The sequence below is a fragment of the Hemiscyllium ocellatum genome, chromosome 9 (genome assembly GCF_020745735.1).
Source record: "Hemiscyllium ocellatum isolate sHemOce1 chromosome 9, sHemOce1.pat.X.cur, whole genome shotgun sequence".
Classification (NCBI taxonomy): Eukaryota; Metazoa; Chordata; class Chondrichthyes; order Orectolobiformes; family Hemiscylliidae; genus Hemiscyllium; species Hemiscyllium ocellatum.
In genome coordinates this window covers 31,178,035-31,205,627 of record NC_083409.1, presented here as the reverse complement: position 1 = coordinate 31,205,627, position 27,593 = coordinate 31,178,035, and the positions used below count along the sequence as shown (strand labels likewise).

Below are 27,593 nucleotides of genomic sequence, written 5' to 3'. Positions count from 1 at the left end.
CTGAAAAGTGGCAGATGGAGTTTAATTTAGATAAATGTGAGGTGCTCCATTTTGGGAAAGCAAATCTTAGCAGGACTTATACACTTAATGGCAAGGACCTAGGGAGTGTTGCGGAACAAGGAGACGTTGGAGTGCAGGTTCATAGCTCCTTGAAAGTGGAGTCACAACTAGAGAGGATAATGAAGAAGGCGTTTGGTATACTTTCCTTTGTTGGTCAGAGTATTGAGTATAGGAATTGGGAGGTCATGTTGCGACTGTACAGGACATTGGTTAGGCCACTGTTGGAATATTGTATGGAATTCTGGTCTCTTTCCTATCAGAAAGATGTTGTGAAACTTGAAAGGGTTCAGAAAAGATTTACAAGGATGCTACTAGGATTGGAAGATATAGCGTGAGGTTGAATAGGCTGGGGCTGTTTTCCCTGGAGCGTTGGAGGCTGAGGGGTGACCTTACAGAGGTTTATAAAATAATATGGGGCATGGATAGGATAAATAGGCAAAGTCTTTTCCCTGGGATGGGGGAGTCCAGAACTAGAGGGCATAGGTTTATGGTGAGAAGGGAAAGATATAAAAGAGACCGAAGAGGCCACTTTTTCACTCAGACGGTGGTACATGTATGGAATGAGCTGCCAGAGGGAGTGGTAGAGGCTAGTACAATTGCAACATTTAAAAGGCATCGGGATAAGTACATGACTAGGAAGGGTTTGGAGGGATGTGGGCCGGGTGCTGGCACGTGGGACTAGTTTGGGTTGGGATATCTGGTCGGTGTGGACGAGTTGGACCATGCTGTACATCTCTATGACACTATGATAGTGGAGGGATGGTAATATAATTCCAAGTTAGGTTGGAGTGTGGTGACAGTGTAGTGGTGGTGTTCCGATGTGTCCGTTTCACTAGTCCTTCAACCTGGTGGTGCTCATGGTGTGCAATTTACTGTTAAAGAATGTGTGGCATGTTCTGTAGTGTATCTTGTAGATGGTACACACTGCTGCTGTGAGCGATTGTTTGTGGGTGTGCCAATGAAGCAGGCTGCTTTGTCCTGGATGGTGTCCAGCTTCTTGAATGTTTTGGGGACTGCACTCATCCAGGCAAGTGGGGAATGTTCCATCACTCTCCTGACTTGTGCTTTGAATTGAATTAAACTGAATTGAATTAGCTTTATTGTCACGTACTCACATGAGTACAGTGACAAGTTTACAAGTTGCCACTTATGGTGCCATCTTGGGTAAAAAGGTACAGATTCTTGAGTACAAATTCTGAGGAAAAAGAACAAGTCCAGCATTTGAGGCATTCAACAGTACAAAATTGTAGTAATAAACTGGGAAAATAAAGAAATAAGAAGTTCAGACTAACAGGACAAGCTCTGGGGAGTCAGAAGGTAAGCTCCTTACCGTTGATCTATTCCTGTTACCCAAACAAACAGAAACAGTCTCAAAGCAGCTTCTTCACGAGAAGAAGAGATGGGATGAGAGAACCCATCCTCGACACGCAAACATAAACCAGCATGTTTTGTGGGTTTTCAAAGCCTTCCACCTGAATAGCCAGTGAAGAGTACAATCCCGTTGATACTGGCTGCACAGCAGATATATTTTACACTGCAAGCAGCACTGAGGCGAATCCTGCCTCAAAGAGCTACCAGACATGCCAGTGTAAAGGCCAGTGTCCCAAGAACATGCACCAGAGCTTCCCAGGTTTGGAGTGGATGATTGGGAATTTGGGAACCTTTTGAGGGAGATGCCATCAGTGCTTCACTATCCCCTGCACATTCTCTCTAAATCAACCCCGTGCCTGTCAAAATGAATGAACCCTAATAAGTGAAACACCAAGGCAGACATTTTTTGAAGCATTGGAGAGCCTCACCATCATTGTTTTAAAAAAAAAGCTGAGGAGACCTAAAAGTGTAAGTATTGCCCCCAGACATGTCATTTTCACAGGCTGTATTGCACACATCCATGTTTTGCAGAAGTGTCTGTCCATGTAAATCAGGTTGAGGTTCTGGATGTAGGTTTGCCCACTGAGCTGGAAGGTTCGTTTGCAGACGTAACATAGTAAGTAACATCATATATGAACATCAACTAGCCACAAAAAGACATGACCCACTCTCACTAGTATCCTTACATAACAGATGAGGAAGAACACAATTTTGACTGGGACAACACATCCATCCTAGGACAAGACAAACAGAGACTTGAACAAGAATTCCTGGAAGCGTGGCATTCCAACTGGAGCTTTATCAACAAACACATCGACTTGGATCTCATTTACCAGTCTCTGAGAGAAAGGGCAGGATATGACATCACCAACCCAAGCAAACCTGAACACATAAATAGAAAGCAGGTCACTAACACCATTGCTTCACTGGAGGCTCATTGATGATGCCACTTAGTATGGTGATGAAACGTCTGAAAATGAACCTTCCAGCTCAGCGAGCAAACTTACATCCAAACAATTGGATGATTACTCCTTTCTGTACTGGGTAAGATTTCTTCTCTGTCTGTGGTCTCTCTGCAGTGAGCAATGGCACACAATGGGACTTGAATCTCCCCTATTTGCACTCCTCGTGAGAGTGTTTTTTCTTCCCAACTATTCTGTGGAGTTTCATTCTACAGCCACTAAGTGCATCTTGTGCATTAGTCTCTGGAGATGTTTAGACAGTTTTAGCAGTTGCAGGTAGCTCAGATCAGGGCAGAAAGGCACATTTTCTCCCCTGAAGAATTTTGATGGTGACCAGTAGTTTTATGATTATTAGTAATTTGATGAACATTTTATTGCAGAATGATCAATTAATTGAATTTAAATTCCCCAAGCTGCTGCGATGTGTCTCGGGTTTCTGGATTGTTAGTTCAGTAACTTCACCACCATGCTGCAGTCCCTGTGTGGGAGTAAGTGTTACTTACCTGGGAACCTTCAGCTCTACAGAACTGGAAGGAAGTCTTAAACTGCTTCAGCAACTTTGAAGTAGTCAGAGAAAAGTCAGCAAATTAACCTGCCTATGCCTGAGAGAGAACTGGGGAGATTCACATCTAATGAAAGATTCTAAAAGGAAATGCTGATATCCTCATCACTTGAGTGTGTTGTGAGTTCTCTGGGATGTTTACGCCAATAATCATGCCCCACTGTTCCACAGGCCGTTAAAACATATATCACTATATGACATTCTAATGAGTCCACCAAAATTAGCAATTTACCTGCCAGACAGATTGACTGCTATTCAGGCCAAAAGCAACTCACACCAAGGTTTAATTCTCCATTATTACCTATTTAACTCCCTGATCTTCATTACCTTGCATTAGTTTGTTCATGGTTCAGTGAGTGATCGCAATACCTTTTTAGAGTCAGCTGTTCAATTCCACCTTTCACTACTTATACTCCCTCAACAGAACCTCTTTCTTCATCCCATCGAGGTTTTTGCTGCTTTGTTGGATCACAGCCATCAATTCGTCCCCCTCACATTGCGAGATTGTGGATAATCAACATGGCTTTGTGTGTGGGAAGTCATGTCTCACTAACTTGGTTAAGTTATTTGAAGAATTAACAAAGAGTATTGATGAGGGCAGAGTGGTGGACATGGTATATATGGACTTCAGTAAGATGCTCAACAAGGCTCCACATGGTAGACTGGTTAGCAAGGTTAGGCCACATGGATTACAGGGAGAATTAGCCATTTCAATACTGGCTTGAAGATAGAAGACAGAGGTTGGTGGTGGTGGACAGTTGCTCCTCAGACTGGAGGCCTGTGACCAGCGGTGAGCCACAAGGATCAGTGCTGGGTCCACTGCCTTTTGTCAGTTACATAAATGATTTAGATGTCAACATAGGAGATATGGTTAGTAAGTTTGTAGATGATACCAAAATTGGAGGTGTAGTGGACAGTGAAGAAGGTTACCTAAGAGTACAATGAGATCTTAATCAGTTGGGCCAATGGGCTGAGGAGTGGCAGATGGAGTTCAATTTAGATAAATGTGAGGTGCTGCATTTTGGAAAGGCAAATCAAGGCAGGCCTTATACGCTTGGGAGCGTTGCTTAACAAAGAGATTAGATTAGATTACTTACAGTGTGGAAACAGGCCCTTCGGCCCAACAAGTCCACAACGACCCGCCGAAGCGCAACCCACCCATATCCCCACATTTGCCCCTTACCTAACACTACGGGCAATTTAGCGTGGCCAATTCACCTGACCCGCACATCTTTGGATTGTGGGAAGAAACCGGAGCACCCGGAGGAAACCCACGCAGACACGGGTAGAACGTGCAAACTCCACACAGTCAGTCACCTGAGGCGGGAATTGAACCTGGGTCTCTGGCGCTGTGAGGCAGCAGTGCTAACCACTGTGCCACCGTGCCGCCCAGATCTCGGCGTGCAGGTTATAGTTCCTTGAAAGTGGAGTTCCTGGTGGACAGGATAGTCAAGAAGGCATTTGCTATGCTTGCCTTTATTGGTCAGAGCATTGACTAAAGGAGTTGGGAGGTCATGGTGCAGCTATACAGGACGTTAGTTAGCCCACTTTTGGAATACTGTGTGCAGTTCTGGTCTCCCTGCTATAGGAATGATGTTGTGAAACTTGAAAGGGTTCAGAAAAGATTTACAAGGATGTTGCCAGGGTTGGAAGGTTTGAGCTACAGGAAGAGGCTGAATAGGCTGGAGCTATTTTCACTGGAGCGTTGGAGGCTGAGAGCTGACCTTGTAAAGGTTCATAAAATCACGAGGGGTATGGATAGGGTAAACAGACAAGATCTTTTCACTGGGTTGAGGGAGCCGAAAACGAAAGAGCATACGGTTTAAGGTGAGAGGGGAAATATATAAAAGGGAACTGAGGGGGCCATGTTTTCATGCAGAGGGTGATGTGTGTATTGAATGAGCTGCCAGAGGAAGTGGTGGAGGCTTGTACAATCACAACATTTAAAAGGTATCTGGATGGATATCATATTCGGAAGGGTTTAGAGGGAAATGGGCCAAATGCTGACAAATAGGACGAGATTTGTTTAGGATATCTCGTCAGCATGGATGAGTTGGACCAAAGTGTCTGTTTCCATGCTGACTTTATGATTCTAAGTTCCTCTCCAGCCCAGAGTGGAGGTCTATAGCGATGACAGCAGTTGTCAACTGGTGGATTCTCACTATCAGTTGCGGACAGCTGTGTTTTTCCCTTGACTCTATTGTCTCACATGACCACTTCATTCCAATTAACTTTCCTCACTTGAATAGCTTCCTATATCATGGTGCTGTGGGTAGTTTGCTCACTTGTACTGTCAACACCACTTTTATCCAACCTCAACCCTGTTGTACAACTGTAAAGATTGAGGCTGCTTCTCTCCTATCTGTCATGCCACACTCCTGCCTCATTCATTGTCATCCCTGATCAGCCACCAAATCAGAATCACCCTAAGAGATGGAACTGCTTCCTGGGACAAAGTGCCCAGTTAGCCTTCCTCCTTCCTGACACACCATGATGTCCGCAGTTCAGAAACTTTGAGCTGAAGCTCTTTGAGTTGCCGACATTTACTGCAGACATTTTATGTCCTGAATTATATTGGCATCTAGGACCTTCCACGTCCTGCACTCATATCAAATCCCTGTAGGTTTCCCAGGGGGTTAGTGCGAGGATCCCTAGTCTACCTGATATGTATGTGGATCACCTGTACCTAGGTGTATGGATCACAGTTTAAAATTTGAGATTGATGCAAAACAAGGCCATGAGGAGGAGGATGTAAAATTGCAAAAGGAGTTTGACAGGTTGATATATTAGGTGGGGAAATAGCAAGTGAAATTTAATTCAGACAAGTGTCGTGATGCATTTTGGAAGGAGAAATGCAGAGAATCAATATAGAATAAAAGATACAATTCTAAAGATGGTAAGTTGAATAGCAGAAAGACTTGGATGTACACAGATATAAACCTTTGAAGGTGGCAGGACATTTTATGTAAGGGGTTGATGAAGCATATGGCCTCCTAGACTTTAATAATAGGGGCACTCATACAAAACTAAGGAAATCAAGTCACATTTTAGCAGAACACTAGTTTGGCCTCAGTAAGAGTATTAGGATCACACATCAAGAAAGTGGTGAAGGCTTGTACATGAGGGCAGAAAGAATTCCCACCAATATTTTTCAGATGTGGATCTCAAGTTGCCGAGATTGGAGAAGTTTGCAATGTTTTCCTTGAAGAAGAGATTTTTGAGAGGAGATTGATGGGAGTTGTCAAAAGCACAAAAGGCCGGAATAGATTAGATCAGGATAAAATATTTCTGTTTGTGGTAGATTTACAAACGAGTGCAAATTTAAGATACATGATAAAAGAAACAATGATGATGTGAAAGAGAACTTTTTCACACAGTGAGTGGTGGGGATCTGGAATATATTGGCTGACAGTGCGACTGAGACATGCACAGTGAGTTGAGTCTTTGATAAAGGAATTAGATCATTACCTGAAAAAGAAAGAAATGTTGAGGGGATTGGTCCTGAGGTTGTGCCAGGATAGACACGGGACGCCATATCATTTCCTCCTGGGCAGAAGCCATTCTGTCAATAGCGATGGAGGATTCTGGGACATTCATTGAGTATAATGTTGTAGGGATAGTGCTCCCAGGCTTACAACAATGTTTTCAAAATAAATAGCATCTTTAACATAATAAAACATACCTTGGCACTCTCCAGTGTTACAAAATGTGACACTGAGTCACATAAGTATATCATAGATCAGATGACTAAAGTCCTGAAGACAGCGTGAGTTTTGAAGTCTTATAAATTACTTGGGGAGTCTGAGCTGGTAATGTTTATGTTTATGTTTAAACCTGGAGCTTTTGATAGTAATCGATAAGGGCTCCAATTATTTCTCATCACTTTGACTGCTGCTCCATTTTTTTCCCCTCATCTTTGTTTCTGAAATTATAATCTCTGATCTTTTCTATATACCAAATGAAACATGTTTGTAGCTGCCTGAATCAGTAATAGTCAAACTTTTGTCCATGCAGGTTATTTCTCAATAGCACAGATCACTTTCAAATTGTAAAACATCTCCGCAAATATATAATATTGAAAATCGTTGAAATTATCGCACTGCCCTATTCCCACATGTTTCACGTACGATCAAGTGTATGGTTTTTTTGGCTGAACATCAGTCGAACATTCGTTTTAATGGATTAAGTACACAAAAATGGTGATTTACGTCAGATAGATAACCATCATGTTTGCCCCATTCACTGGCCCCATTGGTATTTGAGCCATTAGGTACTATTACATAGCATTTTGTGCAGTTAACTGCTGGCATGGCAAATTCATAGGCCAATTACTGAAAACATTTCCATAGAATTTGCAGCTTAGAAGCTGATTGTTCGGCCCAACAGGTCAGTGGTTAGTTTTACACTCTGCCTGAGCCTCTTTGCAAGAGCTACGAATTCATAAACTTTTTTGGCACTCCTGTTGAGACCTTGCATTCCCCTCTCTCTGGGAGAATGTGAGAACTGCAGATGCTGGCAATCAGAGTCAAAATGTGTGGTGCTGGAAAAGCACAGCGGTCAGTTTGCATCTGACGAGCAGGAGAGTCGACGTTTCGAGCATAAGCTCTTCATCATGAAAAGCTTATGCTCGAAATGCTGACTCTCCTGCTCCTCAGATGCTAGCTGACTGGCTGTACTTTTCGAGCGGCACATTTTTTTCCCCTCTCTCTGCCACCCTTACCTGGTCTGGCCTACATGTGACTCCAGACCCACAGCAATATGATTGACTCTTAACTCTCAGCTGGGCAATAAATGTAGACAGGCAGGAGGCTGGAAGAACACAGCAAGCCAGGCAGCATCAGGAAGTGGAGAGGTCGACATTTCAGGTGTAACCCTTCAGGGCAATAAATGCCAGCCCAGTCAGTGACGCCCTCATCCCACGAATGAATAACACAAGTTCATCTTTGTCCATGAGGGCTACCTCTTTCAACACTATCCCGAATTAACCGCTGACCCTTCAGCGTTTTACCTCCCCCTCCCAATCCAGCCCCCATTTTTGCTGATATTGTTGACATTTCTTTCTCTTCCAAGGAACCATAGATAAATAAACACACTGTTAATGTGACCACAGTGCACTCATCGGTAGAGAATGTGCTGGGGAATCTCAGCAGTTTTAGATGTACCTATGCAAAGAGAAACAGACTTAACACTTTAAAGTTCTGATAAAAAGAGTCATATTGGACTTGAAAAATTAACTCTGTTTCTCTCTCCACAGATGCTGCCAGACCTGTTCAATTCCCTTGCACTTTGCGTTTTTATTTTGAATATTAAGTGTCATAGAGTTCTACAGCACAGAAGCAGACCCTGCGGTCCAACTCATCCATGCCCACCAGATATCCTAAATTAATCTTTTCCCATTTGCCAGCATTTGGCCCATGCCCCTGTAACCCATCCAGATCCCTTTTAAATGTTGTAATTATACTAGCCTCCATCACTTTGAGCAGCTCATTCCATACAAAATGTGGGCAAAACAAAAAAATATATAACAAGCTAAGACATTCAAATCTCATTCTAATTCACACTTTACACACAACCTACATAATTGGCTCCGATATCATCTCAGTCACGAGACAATTCAAACAAGTTTCTCTTTCAACAAAGCAACCACAGCTGCATTGCTTTTCCCCCATAATGGAAACAGCCTTTAAAATACAAGGCTGCAGTTGCAAATGCATTTGAAATAGTCGGGAATTTTGCTTTTTTTTTCCCCTTCAAGGCTTGGGATATTTGATCAGTATATAGCAATGTCTTTCTGTAGCCGCTGCCTAATCCATTTCAAAACATTTAAGAACCAGTGACAATGTCGGATTATATTTATCTATTGTGGAGAATCACTTTTGGTGTTGCTGCACTATTTTTAGAATATCAAAGTTTTATGGTCTCAATTTTGTAACCAACACTTCAAGTACCTAGGTACCCTCTACCTAAGATGGCGCCAGAGGCGGCATTACAAACTTTCCACTGCACTCATTCATGTGCACGTGACAATAAAGACTATTCAATTCAATTCAGTTTCTGCTCTCACCTGAAGCAATAATGATGCTGTCTTATTGGAGAGAATTCACCTACACCTGTATCATGTGCACCCTGATTTGTCCCTGATTTGTAAGTTTGGTGAGTCACTATGTTGCGTCTGTGCCTCTTACATGAAAGCATGGTGTCTGATGGTGTTAACCCACTGACTAGTTGACAGTTGTCTCTGCCTCCTTCTGCCTCATCCTCACTATCTCTTCCATCTTCCACTGTGTTTGCTATCTGACATATTCACACTGGTTTATAATGCTCTCAACATTGTTGCATCGATGTGACACAGCCAGTTCTTTTTCCAGATGTCAGTTAGATCATTTACCTGACCAATTGTCTCAATTACCCTGTATGAACCACTCAACCGTGCTTTCAGTGGTTCCCCTTGTAAGGTCAGTGATACTAGCAACTCAACCTCTGGTGGGAATGTTTGCGATCTAGCTATATTTGTTGATCCATTACTTGGTTGTTTATGCTGCTGGAAGATGTTCTTGAGTGACTTTGCAGCATCCTGTGAACCACTCCCAGAGTAAAGATACAGAGTCTAACATAACTCATCCTTCAGTCCAAAACATTGTGACCCTAAACGCATTCAAACGCTCTTGAGCAAGTCGACTGACTGATTTGGTGATTCTGGTGTGGCAAACAAAAGAAATTCAAGTCAATTGCCCCAAAGGTATGTGGCAATATCTTATAGGGGTCCAAATGATGTGAACAATGTTGAGATTTGTGGCCTGAATACTTGATAAGCCCAGCAAGGCTCAACATCAGGAGCATCTTGTTGCATCTTTTCTGATTTTACCAAACGGTGAGGCAAATCTCACTGAGGCAGTGACGAATTGCTACTTTAGGGGGATTACAGATTGCTAGATGCCTTTTTAACACACAATTTGCCTTAAGGCCTTCTTATCTGAGTGAGCTCCATCCTCAAGTCTTCGCAGACTCTGGCCATAGGTTCTAGAACTTTGTCATTTCATGTCACTGTCTGGTGGAAAAACCATGTCTTTTCCCAGCAGGAGTTAATAAGTGGCTCCTCTATCCCTCAGCACCACTGTCGACTTACTTGACTCATTTGAGGAATAGGGAGTTCCTTTTTCTTTTGATAAGAATTCCCTGTAACTCTCAGTGCTTTGTCTACTCTCCTTGAGCTCAGAGCCATGTTTATAATTGGTCTTGCATCTATAGTCAGAGCTCCAACTTGATCTGTTATAGTCTCGTTTTTTCTGCAGTGATCTTGCATATGCTGGAGGATTTACCATGTGACTTCCAAAACACTGGACAAAGATGTCTCACATTGTGACAGTGGAAGCATTCAGGCATTTGGACATTCATTCCATCTTCAGCACTATCCTTTCTGGCCTGAGGAGGAGGTTCTGGACCATTTCCAGCTGCCCCTTCTGTACCTGGCTAGTTGTCCTCCTCTCGCCTTCCCACCTTCCACTCTCCTTATGTTTGAGACTGTGACCGTAAAAACAAGAATTGTGGGCCAACTTGTCGTCATCAGACATCTAAGATGTCTGTCTAACTGATGGGACTAGCTGATTTTCTCTGTGTGTTCATACCAATGGAGGGGGCTGAGCTTTGAAAATTTTCTTCGAGAATTATTTCCTTCAGTAGCACATACAGTTTCGAACCTTCAAGCCTGCATCAGATGGTCAAAGTTGTTTTGCTCTGTTCACTCAGATTCAATATAAATCGGCCCAAACTGCTTCAACACATTCCAAACTTTATGCCCATCAGCTTGGGGGATCAACTCAACTGTAGAAAGAATAGCATTTTTAATCTACAGAAGCCTCCTCAGAATGCAAGGCACAAACTTCATGAGCTCTTCACATTGGCTTGCTCTGCCTGACCAATGTCCAGTTTTCTTTCAGCCAAGTCTGCTCAGTTATCTTTTCCAAAAGAAATAAGAATAATATCTGGGAGCACCTTTTGTCAAATTTTAAGACAGCTTGTGCAACTTTGATCAGCTTCCCCCACTAGGTCTTGGATAATTCTTCATCATGATGTCCCTGGAGTCAGAGGCTTCATTTTCTTTAGTTCCAGCCTTTAAATGCTGCTATTCTCACTGCCCATTTCCCACTTTAAATTCCAGCTCTAATTTCTGACATTCTCTTTCTTTTTCCTTCTCCACTCTCTAAAGTAGTTCTGTTTCAATTCCAATTTTAAAAAAAAGTTCCTGTTCAAACAGCCTCATCTGCAATTGAATTCTTGTCAACTCAGTGTGACTCCCTGACTGATTTGTGTTGATGTGCTTTGAATTGCATATGTTGTGCTATTACCTCAATAATGTCTGCCATCCTAGCCCCTACTTTTAACGCTAATCCAAGCTTCTCAGCCAATTTGATTAGCCTAACCTTGTTAGGTATTTCTTTGTACATTATTCAGGGATAGAGCTTCCTCCCCAGCAAAGTCTTAGCCATTGCAAAGCTATCTTCAATATTGTAATGCACAGGAGCGCTGGTGTTTCTCCTTTTATATTTTTTAATGTTGTTGGTGCTACATTTCCAATGACATGTTGCTCCATTTGGATATTCTGCAGTGGGCCCCCACTTTTATAATACAGACAAGGTTGGAGGCAAGCACCATTGTACTAGTCCCACTATTCGACAGGTCAAATCATAACTTGTAGATATTTTTTCCAGTTGCCAAAATCACCAATGTAATACTTCATTTAGATCAGTTTTTAAACAACAAAATCTATCAACTGGGCTTCTTAATAAATCCAATTAATGGGCTTATTATTAAAACAAAACTTATTCAACAAAGGTGCAGTGATTGGTTAACACAATCAGTCATATAGAAGTATAACTCTTACCCCTGGGGAAAAAACATGCACACACAAGCTTTCTCTTCAGCATAAGGGGGAGAAAATTGACTGCAGAGACTCACTGTCTGATATAAAACATTGGAACCAAAAGGATAAAGCATAGAATGTTCTGGAATCTGTTGCTCTGATGTTCTAGCTGCTGTGGCCAAGTCACTAAGCAGCCACCATAGTTTGTGAAGAATTGTAGACAGAGCTCACTCAGTAAAGAAATTCTTGATGTTTCTTCATTCACTCTTTCAAAAGAAGAACTAGGTTTCACCCTGAAGTCACCAAGTGGGCTTTTTTTCCTGATATGAGGGAAAGCAGCTGGGCAGCTTGTTCTTAGCAAGCTTCCCTCCAGCTGATAAAACATGCACCTCTCCAAGCCACTCACTCTTCAAAGCAGACCAGGGGACGACAGCAAAGCAAGCAGTGATCCTTCATCTTTTTTTCTTATTTGTGGGATGTGGGCATTTCTGACTGGCCAGCGTTTATTGCCCGTCCCTAGTTACCCTTGGGAAGGTGAAGGTGAGCTGCCTTCTTGAACCGCTGCAGTCCACCTGCTGTGGGTTGACCCAAAATGCCCACAGGGAAGGAATTTCAGGTTGACCCAGTGTCCGTGAAGGAACGGTGATATATTTCCAAGTCAGGATGGTGAGTGGCTTGGAGGGGAACTTGAAGGTGGTGGCATTTCCATATATCTGCTACCCTAGTCCTTCGAGATGGAAGTGGTCATGGATTTGAAAGGTGCTCTCTGAGGATCTTTGAATTTCTGCAGTGCATCTTGTAGATAGTACACACTGCTGCTACTGAGCATCAGTGGTGGAGAGAGTGGATGTTTGTGGATGTGGTGTTAATCAAGCAGGCTGCTTTGTCCTAGATGGTATCAAGCTTCTTGAGTGTTGCTGAGGCTGTACCCATTCAGGGAAGTGGGCAATATTCCATCACACTCCTGACTAGTGCCTTGTAGATAGTGGAAAGATTCTGGGGAGTCAGGAGGTGAGTTACTTGCTGCAGTGTTCCTAGTCTGTGACCTGTTTATGTGGTGAGTCCAGTTGAGTTTCTGGTCAATAATAATCCCCAGGGTGTTGATGACGGGGGATTCAGTGAAGCTAACACCATTGAATGTCAATGGGGCAGTGGTTAGATTGTCTCTTATTGGTGATGGTAATAACTCACAGGAAGCCATGTTAAAAATAAAATCTCCAATATCCACAGTATACTTGCAATGTGCTTCTCAAAAAAAAACAATCCTTATGTTTCCACGAAGGCAGTGAGATATGGAGCCAAGGTAGATCATTCAGCCCATTGTGTAAATAGAGCCGAAAGGCACGGAATCTCAACCCACGGGTTGGGTTGAGAAATTGCAAAGGAGAAAAGGCCCTGATGGGAGTTAGGTACGGCCCTCCCAGCATTAGGCAGGATGTGGGACAAAAAAATAAAGCAGGAGATAGAAAAGCCATTTATGAAGGGTACTACTACAATAATCATGAGGGACTTCAATATGCAGGTGAACTGGGAAAATCAGATTGCTAGCAGATCCCAAGAAAAGGAATTCGTAGAATGTTTACAAGATGTTGTTTTTAATACATGAGGGATCAGGCCATTCTGAGTTTAATGATGTGTAATGAAACAGATTTGCTTAGGGAGTTTAAGGCAACAACCTGTAGGGGCAGCAACCAAAATACGATAGAATTCACCCTGCAGTTGGACAGGAAGAAGCTGGAATCTGATGTAATGGTATTACAGATGAATAAAAGTAACTACTGAGACATGAGGGAGGAGCTGGCCAGAGTTGATTGGAAGGGGACCCGAGCAGGGAAGATGGTTGAGCAGCAGTTTCTGAGACGAATTCAGGAAGTACAGCAGAAACTCATCCCGAGGTGGAAGAAACAGACTGAGGGGAGGATGAACAACAATGGCTGACAAGGGAAGTCAGGGGCAGCATAAAAACAAAAGTAAAAGCATACAATGTCGTAAAGACTAGTATTTAAACACCAGTAGAAGATAACTAAAAAACAAAGAAGAGGGAAGAATATGAAATATGAGAGTAAGCTAACTAGTAATATAAAAGAAGATTACAAGTTTTTTTCAATATCTAAAAGGTAAGAGAAAAGTCAGCCTGGACAATTGGACCTTTGGAAAATGAGGCTGAAGAGATAGTAATGGGGAACAAACAAAAATGGAGGAACTGAATAGGTTCTTTGCATCAGTTTTCAGTGGAAGGCATCAGCAGCATACCAGAACTTCAAGAGAGTCAGGAGACAAAGGTGAGTGTGGTGGCATCACTAATAGGAAGGTGCTAGGGAAACTGCAAGGTCTGAAGATAGATAAATCATCTGACCAGATGAACTACACCCAGAGTTCTGAAGGAGATAGCTGAGGAGATTGTAGAGCCATTGGTGGTGATCTTTCAGGAATCACTGGAATCAGGGAGAGTCCCAGGGGAAATGTAAAATGACTAATGCAACCCATCTGTTTAATAAGGGAGGGAGGGAAAAGACAGGAAACTATAGGCCTGTTCACCTGATCTCATTGGAGATTTTGGAGTCCTTGATTAAGAATGAAGTTGCAGAGTACTTGGGAGTACATTGTATAATGGGGCTGAGTCGGCATGGCTTCATGTCTCTGGATTAGTGGTGCTGGAAGAGCACAGCAGTTCAGGCAGCATCCAAGGAGCAGCGAAATCGATGTTTCAGGCAAAGAAGGGCTTTTGCCCGAAACGTCGATTTTGCTGCTCCTTGGATGCTGCCTGAACTGCTGTGCTCTTCCAGCACCACTAATCCAGAATCTGGTTTCCAGCATCTGCAGTCATTGTTTTTACCTCATGGTTTCATGTCTGACAAGTGCGTTAGAATTTTTTTGAGGTGGAAATGAGCAAGTTAGACAAAGGACAACCAGTGGATGTGATTTATTTGGATTTCCCAAAGGCTTTTGACAAGGTACTGCAGAGAAGGCTGCTAAATAAGATCCCATGTGTTAGGGGCAAGAACAGATAGCATGGATAGAGGTTTGGCTGACTGGTAGAAAACAAAGAATAGGGATAAAGTGGTCTTTATCAGGATGGCAACCATCCTGAAAACTAGCGAAGTTCTTCAGGGGTCAGTTTTGGGACCACAACTAACATAAGAACGAGGAGCAGCAGTAGGCCGTCTGGCCTATCAAGCCTGCTCCACCATTCAATATGATCATGGCCGATCTTTTCATGGACTCAGATGCACCTACCCGCACTCTCACCATAACCCTTAATTCCTTTATTGTTCAAAAAAAAACTACCTGAGCTTTAAAAGCGTTTACTGAAGTACTGTGAACTACTTTACTCGGCAAGGAATTTCATAGATTCACAACCCTCTGGGTGAAGAAGTTCCTTCTCAATTCAATCCTAAATCTGCTCCCTCTAATCTTGAGGTTATGTCCTCTTTTCCTAGTTTCACCTGTCAGTGGAAATGTCCTCTATACTTCTATCTTATCTATTTCCTTCATAATTTTATGTTTCTGTAAGATCCCTCTCATCCAATGAATATAATCCCAGTCTCTCCTCATAAACCAAACTCCTCAACGCTAAGATCAATGCCGCGAACCTCCTCTGCACCCCCTCCAGTGCCAGTACATCCTTTCGCAAGTTAGGAGGCCAAAGCAGCACGCGGTACTCCAGTTGAGACCTCACCAGCACCCTGTATAGCTGCAACATAACCTCCCTGCTTTTAAACTCAATCCCTTTAGCAATGAAGGACAAAATTTCATTTGCCTTCCTAATTACCTGTTGTACCTGCAGACCAATGTTCTGTGATTCACGCACAAGGACACCCAGGTCCCTCTGCTTGGCAGCATGCAGTAACTTTCTACCATTCAAGTAATAGTCCTTTTTACCATTACTCCTACCAAAATGGATGACTTCACATTTATTAACATTGTATTCCACTTCAGACCTTTGCCCACTCACTCAAAGTATCCAAAGTTTCCCAGTCCTCTACACACTTTGCTCTGCCACTCATCTTAGTGTCATCTGCAAAGTTAGCGTCCCCAATTCCAAATCAATGATATAAATTGTGAATAACTGTGGTCCCAACACCGATCCCTGAGGCACACCACTAGTCACTGATTGCCAGCCAGAATAGCACTCATTTATCCCCACTCTTCACTTCCTGTTAGTCAACTAATCCTCTATCCATGCTAATACTTTATCCGTAATGCCATGCATCTTTATCTCATGCAGCAGCCTCTTGTGCAGCACCTTGTCAAAGGCCTTTTGGAAATCTAGGTACACCACATCTACCATATACCCTTTTGTCCACCTTCCTCGTAGTGTCTTCATAGAATTCCAAAAGACTTGTTAAGCATGACCTGCCCTTCATGCTGCGTCTGCCCAGTGGGACAATTTCTATCCAGATGCTTTGCTATTTCTTCCTCGATAATAGACTCAAGCATATTCCCCACGACAGAGGTTAAGTTAACTGGTCTATAATCCCCCATCTTTGTTTACCTCCCTTTTTAAACCGTGATGTCACATTTGCTGTTTTGCAGTCTGCTGCCACTGCCCCAGAGTCAAGCAAATTTTGGAAAATTACCACCAGTGTGCTTGCCATTTCTCCCGTCATCTCTTTTAGTATCCTGGATGCACTCCATCAGGGCCAGGAGACTTTTCCATTAGCTTTCCCAACACTGCCTCTTCTGTAATCATGATCATAGCCTCCTTTGTTTAAGTGTAGGACCCTGGTATTGGAGTTTACCTTCACACTCTCCCTCTATATTCTAAATTCAACCATACTGTGATCACTCCTTCCAAGAGGATCCCTAACTATGAGGTCATTAATTATTCCTATCTCATTACAAAGGACCAGATCCAGGATAGTTTGCTACCTTCGAGTAAAAAATGAGGTCTGCAGATGCTGGAGATCACAGCTGCAAATGTGTTGCTGGTCAAAGCACAGCAGGCCAGGCAGCATCTCAGGAATAGAGAATTCGACGTTTCGAGCATAAGCCCTTCATCAGTCGAATTCTCTATTCCTGAGATGCTGCCTGGCCTGCTGTGCTTTGACCAGCAACACATTTGCAGCTAGTTTGCTACCTTATCCATTATATACTGCTCAAGAAAACTATCTCAGATACGCTCAACGAACTCTTCGTCAAGGTGACCCTGATCGAGTTGGTTCCTGAGTTGGGCAGCACGGTGGCACAGTGGTTAGCACTGCTGCCTCACAGCGCCTGAGACCCGGGTTCAATTCCCGACTCAGGCGACTGACTGTGTGGAGTTTGCACGTTCTCCCCGTGTCTGCGTGGGTTTCCTCCGGGTGCTCCGGTTTCCTCCCACAGTCACAAAGATGTGCAGGTCAGGTGAATTGGCCATGCTAAATTGCCCGTAGTGTTAGGTAAGGGGTAAATGTAGGGGTATGGGTGGGTTGCGCTTCAGCGGGTCGGTGTGGACTTGTTGGGTTGAAGGGCCTGTTTCCACACTGTAAGTAATCTAAAAACCAATCAGCATGTTGGTTAAAATCTCTCCATGATGATTGCCATACCATTTTTACAGGCATTAGTTATTTCTTTGTTTATTGCCCAGCCCAATGAGATGTTTTTATTTGGTGGCCGAGAGATTTCGCCTATCAGTGACTTTTTCTTCTTCGAATTTCTAATTTCCATCCAAATGGATTCAACCTTATTCTCCACAGAACCTATATCATCTCTCAGCAACACCCTGATGTTGTCCATGAATATCAGAGCGACATCACCTTCCTTCTGTCTGTCCTTCCGAATCGTCTGATATCCCTGGATATTTAACTCCCAGTTATGACCATCCTGTAACCATGTTTCCGTAATGGTTACAAATCATATTCAATCACAATTATTTGTGCTATTAACTCATCCACCTGGTTATGAGCTATGAGCATTCAGGTAAAGTGCCTTTATGCTGGCTTTCTTACCCTCATGATTTCCAGCATCCCTAGTAATATTGCCTGAGTTATCCTTCCTGTTTATTTCTTTTATAGTCTGCCTTCAACTTAAAACTATTCACGTTGTACATTATCAATATGGACAAAGAAACTGAGGATGTTGTTGCTATGTTTGCAGGTGACACAAGGAGAGGTGGAGGGACAGATAGTGTTGAGGAAGTGGGGAGGCTGCAGAAGGACGATAGGCCGGAAGAGTGGACACCAAAGCGGCAGTGGAGTACAGTGTGGGAAAGTGTGAGGTTATGCACTTTAGTAGGAAGAATAGAGGCATTGACTGTTTTCAAAATGGGGAAAAGCTTTGGAAATCTGAAGCACAAAGGGACTTTGGTATCTTTGGAAGGATTCTCTTAAGATTAACGTGCAGGTTCAGTTGGCAGTTAGGAAGGCAAATGCAATGTTAGCATTTATTTCAAGAGAGTGAGAAGGGCAGACATGTGGTGCTGAGGCTGCTTAAGGCTCTGGTCAGACCCCCTATGGAATACTGTGAGCAATTTTAGGCTCCATTTCTTAGGAAGGATGTGCTGGCATTGGAGGGATGTCCAGAAGACGCTTACAAGAATGATCTTGGGGTTGAAGAGCTTGTCATATGAGGAGTCATTGAGGATTCTGGGTCTGTACTTGATGAAGTTTAAAAAGATAAGGAATCTCATTGGAACTTACAAGATACTGAAAGCCCTGGATAGAGTGGACATGGAGAAGATATTTCAGAGTGAAGGCATTACCCTTGAGAACGGAAATGAAGAGGAATGTCTTCAGGCAAAACGTGGTAAATCTGGGGAATTAATGTCACAGAGGTCTACGGAGGCCAAGTCACTGAGTGTATTTAAGACAAAGACGGATAGGCTCTTGATAAATAAAGGGGATCAAAGGTTCTGGGGAGAAGATAGGAGAATGGACTTGCAAAACATATTTACTGTGATAGAATGGAACAGACATGATGGGCTGATTGGCCTAATTCTGCTCCCACATCTTACGGTTTTGTGGTCTGCTGGAATAAATCCATTTTCAATGATCCTTCAAAACTTGAATCCTCCAAGACTAGTGAATACCAAGGGTTTTTGTTTAACATGACTCATTCACAATTTGTCACCTGGATTTCAATTGTGAAAGTTGAACACTTGCACTTAATACTGAGCTACCGGGGTGTACTAGTCACCGGGGTATCTGTCTAGGAGATGGTGACCAAAGGAAAGGAAAATGGAAAGATGAGAGAAACTATAACAACAGTGAAAGCGGAAGAATGATAAAGCAGAGCTGTAGCAATAGGTAACCGAATAAGAGAGAGAGAGAGAGTTTGGAGGATACCGAAACACACGGTTAAGACAGAGAGTTGTGGGAGCAGGAGGGAGAGAAGGAATTGGTGGTGTGACATTTTTGTGACTCGGAAGAACGAGTGAATGATGAGTGAATGAATGCAGTGGGAAGAAAAGACAAAAAGATCACGTGGAGGAGTATGAGAGATGGTTACAATGAGATTGGAACATGTGATCAAATGAATTGAGATGGAAACCAGAGAGACAGAGTGATGAACGTCAATCAGAGAAAGTAAAAGGATATAGAGTTAAAAATCACACAACACCAGGTTATAGTCCAACAGGTTCCATTGGAAGCACACTAGCTTTCGGAGCGACGCTCCTTCATCAGGTGATAGTGAAGGGCTCAATCGTAACACAGAATTTATAGCAAAAATTCATCTCCAAATCATAAATGGATATAGATTAGAAAAGGAGAAAGTGAAGCGGTTGGAAAAATGAAGAATTCAGAGAGGCGCAATGAAATAGGAGAGAACAGCAAAAACACATGTAAAAGTAATTGGAATACAAGGTATTGAGGGGATAAAATAGGTAGATAATTGAGAAAGAGACGAGGAGAGATCATGGAACTTTCTGCTGAGCTGCAGCATCTTGCCTATAGGTGGCAGCTTTGTTCAAATTTACTGGAACCACCTGAAAGGGAGCAACCTGGAGAAAACAGTTGTCAGCTGTGTCGAATTGACCTCCCGGCCCTGCAGCTTTTCACGTTAGTGCAGTAAAGTGTAGGCAGAGCCTATACTACTGTTGAATAAATGTGTCTTTGTTTCCAAACAATAATGCAACAAAGATTCTTAGCAGATGATGTGCAGCTGCTGATGGACCGCTCGTATGAAAATGTCAAATATGGAAATCATGAAACAGAAAGAGTGCCCCTGCACTGATTATCAGAGCACTATTGATGTGTTCCTGTTTTCAGATGGGAGGGGTGGTGCAGGGAGGGCAGAGATTATGGTCAATTTCTCGCCCCCTCATTAACATCTCAATAGAAGCCAACCAAACAATACAACAGTCCAGTTTTACATCAAAGGGAATTGACAGTGTGTGAAACACCATTGTTCTGTGTGGTGCCCATACATATTGTTCTCATCAACAGCACATGTGGAAGTAGAATAGCAAATGGACTTGCTCCCTTTTGGATCAGGTATTAGAAATATTGCGAGTAATTCGGGTTTGGACGATTGGCCGTTCTGCCGAGGTGATGTCCAAGCCCCTCAAACTAGGTCAGCAGGGTCTGATATCAGGAAATTAACACTGCCTCCCTTACCGTAACACAGCAAAATCACGAAGGCTTTTATTTCATCCACCCCTCTCAGCCCTAATTGCCCTGAGGATGGTGATGAGCCAGCTTCTGGAACTGCTGTAGCGGGGGTGCTCCAAGGGTTAGTGAGGGATTTCCAGGATTTTGTCGCAGGAATGACAAGGCAATGTCGATAAATGTCCAGGTCTACACGGGCTGTGATTTGGAGAAGGAAAGCATGCACCAGAGGTCACTGGAGAGCAGCGTAGTGCAGAAGGCCCTTCCCTAATCAGGTGTGGTACGGCCAGTTCCAGGACCTCAGTGCCAGTATAACTTAGATCAGCAAACTTAAAGTAGCGCTGGGGTGGCATTCAACTGTTCTGGGATCCTGGAAAAGAATCCTTCATTTTAAAGGGAAGGCAACTGCCAGGGTTAATGATGCCCAAGTTGGTGGCCAGAGAACGTGCCAACAGTTTGAGACACTTATGTGATATTTCCAGGCACAGTATATCTTATCGAGGGCACAGGACTGGGTGGTACTTTACTGCCCAATAGCCAACTCCCTGCTCAGGTCAGGCACTGGCCACCTCCTGCCCAGGAGAAGCGCTTGAGATTTCTGACCCTGCCCCAGATGTATCTTCCAGTTTCGAACCGCTGGGTTAATAGCTGCCACCAAGACCTCCTTTTGACTGTTGTGCAACAAACCAGTTCACCAAATTGAAAACTACAGCAGAGGTTGGAATTCCAAGTGGTGCAAATCTTTTTTGCATCAAGCTGTCTGACAGGTCTCTGACCCTTCACATTCTGAGATTGATTGATAGAACTGGATGCAACAGGACAGGGGGAAGCTCATGTGAAGCATAGACCCCAACATGCGCAATTCGGGCTGAATGGCCTACGCATACTCCGCATCATTGCATACCCGCCCTGCCTTCTCTCCTCATCATTCAGCTGTTCTTGTGCATGCAGTTAGTGACAGGTTGGATAAGCTTTGTGGTTTGCTCAATCAGAATATGCTGCAGAGGGGGGATGGGACACATTGATGTGAGAGAAAGGTGGCACTTCTGTATCTCAGTGCCTTGTCACAATGATATCAGTCGGTAGTAAATGGTACAAGTTTCTGCCAGCAGCTTGCCAACACTGCCTTCAATGGTTTTAAGTGCAACAATGAATCAACTAAATGTTAATCTCATGATTTTATTTTGAGTTGAAAGCTATGTGTGTAACTGAACTCGAACAGGTTTTACCCCATTCTAAGTCGTATCTGTGCAGCTCCTTCGGGCTGATCTTAAATGGGAGGATTGGATCCCCAATAATCTGTTCAGATTATAGCCTGCTTTTTATTCATTTGTTCTCATTCATAGAGTCATACAGCACAAAAACAGACCCTTCGGTCCGACTTATCTGTGCCAACCGGACATCCCAGTCTGACCTTGTCCCATTTGCCGGCATTCTGCCCATATTCCTCTGAAACCTTCCTATTCACATATCCATCCAGATGCCTTCCAAATGTTGTAATTGTACCAACCTCCACCACTTCCTCTGGCAGCTCATTCCATGCACACTTCACCCTCTGCGTGAAAAGGTTGCCCCTCAGGTCCCTTTTAAATCTTTCCCCTCTCATTTTAAACAAATGCTCTTTAGTTTTAGACTCCCCTGCCCTGGGGGAGAAAGAAACTTAGCGTTTCACCCTATCCATGACCCCCATGATTTTATCAACCTCGATAAGGTCACCTCTCAGCCTCCGCCCCTCAAGAGAAAACAGCCGTAGCCAATTCAGCCTCTCCCTCTAGCTCAAACGCTCTAAACCTGGCAACATCCTGTCAACGTAATCTTCAACAAAGATATTTACCCAAGCAGTGCTGATTAATATCATTTGGGCTGCTGTTGCATGACTGATAAATTCGGCTTTATGAACCATGAGCTCGTTACTCAGACAGAACTCCTTTCATTCTTCGCTGTTCCTCTCTCTGCAGAGTCAGTGCTGAGCTTTGTGGATGACATTGCCTCTGGATCCAAGACTCCCTGTGTGATGTTGGGAAAAGTTCCAGACAAAGTTTCAAACTCTATATCTTTGATCATCAGATGCCTGGAGCCTGATACTACGTACATGTAAGTAGATTCTCAGAACATTCTAGCACGTGGGCGGCACGGTGACAGTGGGTGGCACGGTGGCACAGCAGTTAGCACTGCTGCCTCACAGCGCCAGAGACCCGGGTTCAATTCCCACCTCAGGTGACTGACTGTGTGGAGTTTGCACGTTCTCCCCGTGTCTGCGTGGGTTTCCTTCGGGTGCTCCGGTTTCCTCCCACAGTCCAAAAATATGCAGATTAGGTGAATTGGTCATGCTAAATTGCCCGTAGTATTAGGTAAATGTGGGGAATGGGTCTGGGTGGGTTGCGCTTCAGTGGATCGGTGTGGACTTGTTGGGCCGAAGGGCCTGTTTCCAAGCTGCAAGTAATCTACTGTAATAAAGTCGTCGTTTTCTAGCAAGTCACATTATATGTTGCTCCATTGGCAAACTGGAGAAAGTGGACGTTCAGTGAGTTCAATTGGAATTCATATCCTGCTCAGACAAATGGTGTAGTGATCGAACAGGTAATGTTTTGAGGACTCGGGTTGGAATCCCATCAGGGCAGATGGTGGAATTTGATTTCAATAAAGTCAAAATCTGGAATTCAGAGCTTAGTAATTGCCATTATTTATGCTGTCACTTGTCAATAAAATCCATCTGGTTGCCTAATGTCCATCCGGGAAGGAAATTGCCATGCTTACCCAGTCTGGCTTACTGCAATCTGCTTGACTCTTAGCTGCCCTATGAGTCAGTGACATCAGCATCCCACGAATAGATAAAATATCAAAACAAAGGGATGAAAATCTTCCTCAGAGCATTGGTTGGTAAAGTTTTTTTTAAAATCTGGAATAAATTTGCATAATTTCAACAAGCAGCCTTGTAGCAATGCAACTATTCCGACTGAGTTAGGGGTCATGCCCAAAATGCCACTGGAAGTACAGTTGTAGGATATGGAAAATGTGCAAGTGTAACAAGGGTTCGTGGTTAAGTCTGATTCTACCTTTTAGGCTAACCTGGAATACCGGGTTCCCGATGAAGAGACATGTTTCGGTTTCATGTTAAATATTTCTGATTGATGCTTGTAGTGTTCCCAAGGATAACGACCACACCTCATAGCTATAAAGTGGAGATGCTGGAGAAGGTGCCTGCAATGACCACTTCATCACTGTTTATCGCAGAGAAGATCTCCCTTGTTTCCAACACTTAAAACCTGCTTCAACAGAGATTAACATCACTTTTGAAATTCTGAAACAAGGAGTGTAAATTCAGGTTTTTTTTCCTTTAAAAATCTGGTCATGAAACAAAATAAAATGCCATCAGGGAAAGTGATCATGAAAGTGTTGATTTTTCCCTTGTGAAAACATAATTAGTTCACTTGATGGAAGGAAACCTACCCTGTCTCAATCTTGCATGGTTCAAATCCAATGTTATTAGCCTGTTAGGGATTTGAGCAAAGTGGGCTATGGTGAAGTGTGTGGGAGAATCAGTCGAGAAGCCCAATAGGTCTCATCTCAATGTTGGGAGCATCTCTCATCATCTTTGACAAGCCTCGAGACAGGTTTCTCACCAGCCAATTAAGGGGTTAAACGCCTTACTTAAGGTCATTACTTACTTGCCTCATTAATATGCAACTCTCCATCTTCCCAGACGCACTGACAAAGCTAGATATCAAGAATTCTTGTTTTGGCAATCGCAGCAGGTACCTGGCGACTTCACCTGGCTGAGAGGAGCCTCTATGATGCTCAGCGCCAAGCAGCATGTCAGGGCATAATCTATAAGCATTGGTTTTGCATGCCCCCTTGTCTGAAGGCATTGGCATCTGAAATGGGCCAACCCCTCGTGACCACCATGACACCTCTGCCATCCATGTCCAGGCTGGCCAGGAAGCACAGATCCATCACACACTAGTACTGAGAGGCTGCTGGATTGACACTTTGGAGACCGCAACAGGCACCAGGCTCATTGAATCATGGAATCCCTACAGTGCAGAAGCCGGCCATTTGGCCCACCGACCCTCTGAAGAGGAGCGCCCTACCCATGGATTGGAACAGGCTGTGTCTCAGAGCTGCTTGCTTGCTGTGTTAGCACTTGGTTCCTGTAGGCTATGCAGGAAGAGGGGTAATGGGGTATCAGGGGCCTAACTGAGATGGAGCTGGCACCCCTCCCTGCTCCAGTCAGCACTGACCACCTTACTCACACCAGCACAGAGACCAAGGAAGGATTAGGGACGGTTTCGAATGAAGGACCACGCTATCAGCACAGACATCTATCGATTGTACATCCTGTGTGGATATGGAATTAGGTATCATGTTGGCACAGCTGCATTCAGAGTCTCAGACAAACCAGGAAACAATGGTATTTGTACAAACAGGAGAATAAGTCTACCATTAAATTTGGAATATTTATTTGACGAGTGTTTCTATTTAAACAGATTTTCCTCAATGTTCATTGAAATCTCCTGCAAATATTTATCTACCAGTGAGCACCCATTTGCATTCAGTAAGTCCAAGTGTCAGCTTGGCTCAGCTCATAGCAGTGTTGGTGTGAATCAAAATATTGTGGCTTTTTCCAGCATTCAAGCCTACGATCCACCAGCAGTACTAAAAGATCTTTGCATGTTTTCCCCAACATACACAAAAGAGATCCATCTGCCAATTCAGAGTTGGATATCAGGTGATCTTATGGCACTATGTGCTGAAAAGCAGGGAGTCATTCCTCCCTCAAGTCAACATTTTAAAAATCTCCTTGATTGGTTAATAATTTCATTTCCTATTGGGTTTACCTTATTGCGGTTCAAAATTAGCTGCCAAGTTTTCCTGCATAGTAACAGTGATTATTACACTTCAGATTTGTTTTAGATTACAGTGCAGAAACAGGCTTTTCGGCCCAACAAGTCCACACCGACCCTTCGAAGAGTAACCACCCAGGCCAATTTCCCTCTGACTAATGCATCCAACACTATGGGCAATTTAACATGGTCAATTCACCTGAATTGCACATCTTTCGACTGTGGGAGGAAACCGGAGGAAACCCACGCAGACACGGGGAAACTCCACACAGACAGTTACCCAAGGCTGGAATCGAACCTGGGACCCTGGTGCTGTGAGGCAGCAGTGCTAACCACTGAGCCACCATGCAGCCCCAAAATTACAATTAAATGTGAATGCTTTGAGATGTTCTGAGGACATATGTCACTATGTTTAGAGAATGGCCTATGTTAAGGGTAAATATTCACTGAAACCCTAGTTTAGCTGTGCATTCTTTGATAGCTCCAGGTAAGCATATTGCATATGTATGAATTCCCACTGACTTCTGAAACAGAAAATCACAGGTATATGCTCTGCACAAAATAGCTCCCATCTTTGCTTCAGGCACTTTACATCAAATCAGTTATTTTCATGTGAAGCACTGTATTTTATGCTGTCGAGCTTTAGAAGACATTGTATAAATTTGGGGAAGGTAATGGTGTAGTGGAAATGTCAGCAAACAAGTAAGCCAGAGACTCAAGTTAATGCCATTCAAATCCCACCAGGGACAGCAAGTGGAAATTAAAGTCAATGAATAAATCTGGAATGGACAATCCCGGTGATGGTATCATTGTTGTTTTCAAAAGAAACTCTGGTTCACTAATGTCCTTTAGAGAAGGAGAGCTGCCGCGCTTACATCATCCGACCCCCACCTTACATGTGACACCAGATTCGCTCAATGATTAACTCAACAGGCCTAGCAAGCCACTCCATTCAAGGGCAATTAATAATGGGCATTAAATGTCACCCTTGGCAGTAACACATTTATCCTAGAGCCCTACAGCATGAAGATAGGCCTTTTGGCCCAAACCGGTCCATGTCGAGCAAAATGTCCATCCACGCTAACCCCATTTCTTTGCACTTGGCCTGTACAGTGGAACCTCGATGATTCGAAGGACATGAGCAGGGAGTATTTCGTTCAGATAATCGAGGTTCCTCTGTATCCTTTAAACCTTTCCTATCCATATGAAAGAATAAAAACATACAGATCTTTTCCCAAGTTAACCCCTCCCACTGACCCATCAAGAATAGATCTGAGCACGCCCTGGAGCCCACAAACTCATCATTATCACAACAGCTGAGGACGACACTGACCCTAAGGTTCTCATGACTCTTGCCATGGACCTGAACTCTAATCGTAATAAATCCCAAGCCCATATGTTGATCTAAAACAAGGTTCAGAGGAGACTCCCCCTTTAAAAATGTTGCCCATGGTGAGACTTTCCTTTTAAGAAGTGTCAGATTGAGAAGACATTATTTGTTAAGCAGTTGTTCAGATTGTGTGAATCCATTTTAATGAATTCCAATTTGAAAGATGGACCGTTGACAGAAACTTGAATGGGAATCTTGCAGCAAGATTCCCTTTTCAAAAGCCAGTGTGTTGGTGAAGCTCTGTTGTTTAAATGTGATCTTAATGGATCAACTCGCTCCTTGAAAGTAACACTGCTCCCCTTTTAAAGCAAAGGTATTGTTGATGCTAAGGGTGTTCTTTGCCCATTTCTTAAAATGCTTTCATGTTGGGGCAGAAATGTTATATGCCATTCTTGTCTTATGTAACAATGTTTGGGGCGTTTTCAGCAAATGATCTCATCAAACATGGCTTTGTGAAGATTGGAATGATATCAATTCTGAAGGTCATGATAACTTTGAAGTTTATTCTGCAATTTGAGTAGATCTGATTCTAATTCCCAATGGAAAACAGTGTTGCTCACATTGGAGGAGTCTGATTTCATCTGTGCCAGTGTTTCATTTTGACAGTAAGATCAATAATTGTTATAAATGGATCCTAATGACTGATGACCTAATCATCTTGTTGCTTTAATTTATTAATGAGATTAGCATCGAAACAATGAGTCATATGGTTAACTGTAAAATAATACAGTACTTCAGTGGTCTAGCCATCCAGCTGAGCTAAACATTTCAATATGATCATTTCAATATACTTCAGCCTTTATGTCATGTTTTTAACTCCTCCAGGGCAATGTACGTTTTATTTTTCCCCTCGAGAAGACTATTCTCTCTGAGATCAAATCCATCACGGACATGAGTGTCCCTGTTCTTGGCAGCCGGTCTCCCTCTTGGTCTTTGGGCCTTCTTCGTTAAGAACTTCCTGCCACCACCTTTCCTCTGCGTTTTGTTCAAACCATCACTTGTAACCTCAACTAGCC

The 27,593-nt window shown here is 43.3% G+C and overlaps 1 protein-coding gene across 1 annotated transcript in view; it reads left to right on the top strand.

The window, feature by feature from the left end:
• astn1 (astrotactin 1) overlaps window positions 1-27,593 on the top strand; it is a 2,216,244-nt gene that overhangs the window by 2,162,488 nt on the left and 26,163 nt on the right. Inside the window, exon 20 of the mRNA XM_060829548.1 lies at window positions 22,302-22,437. Coding sequence (XP_060685531.1) covers window positions 22,302-22,437 — 136 coding nt within the window. The remainder of the gene's footprint in view (window positions 1-22,301; window positions 22,438-27,593) is intronic.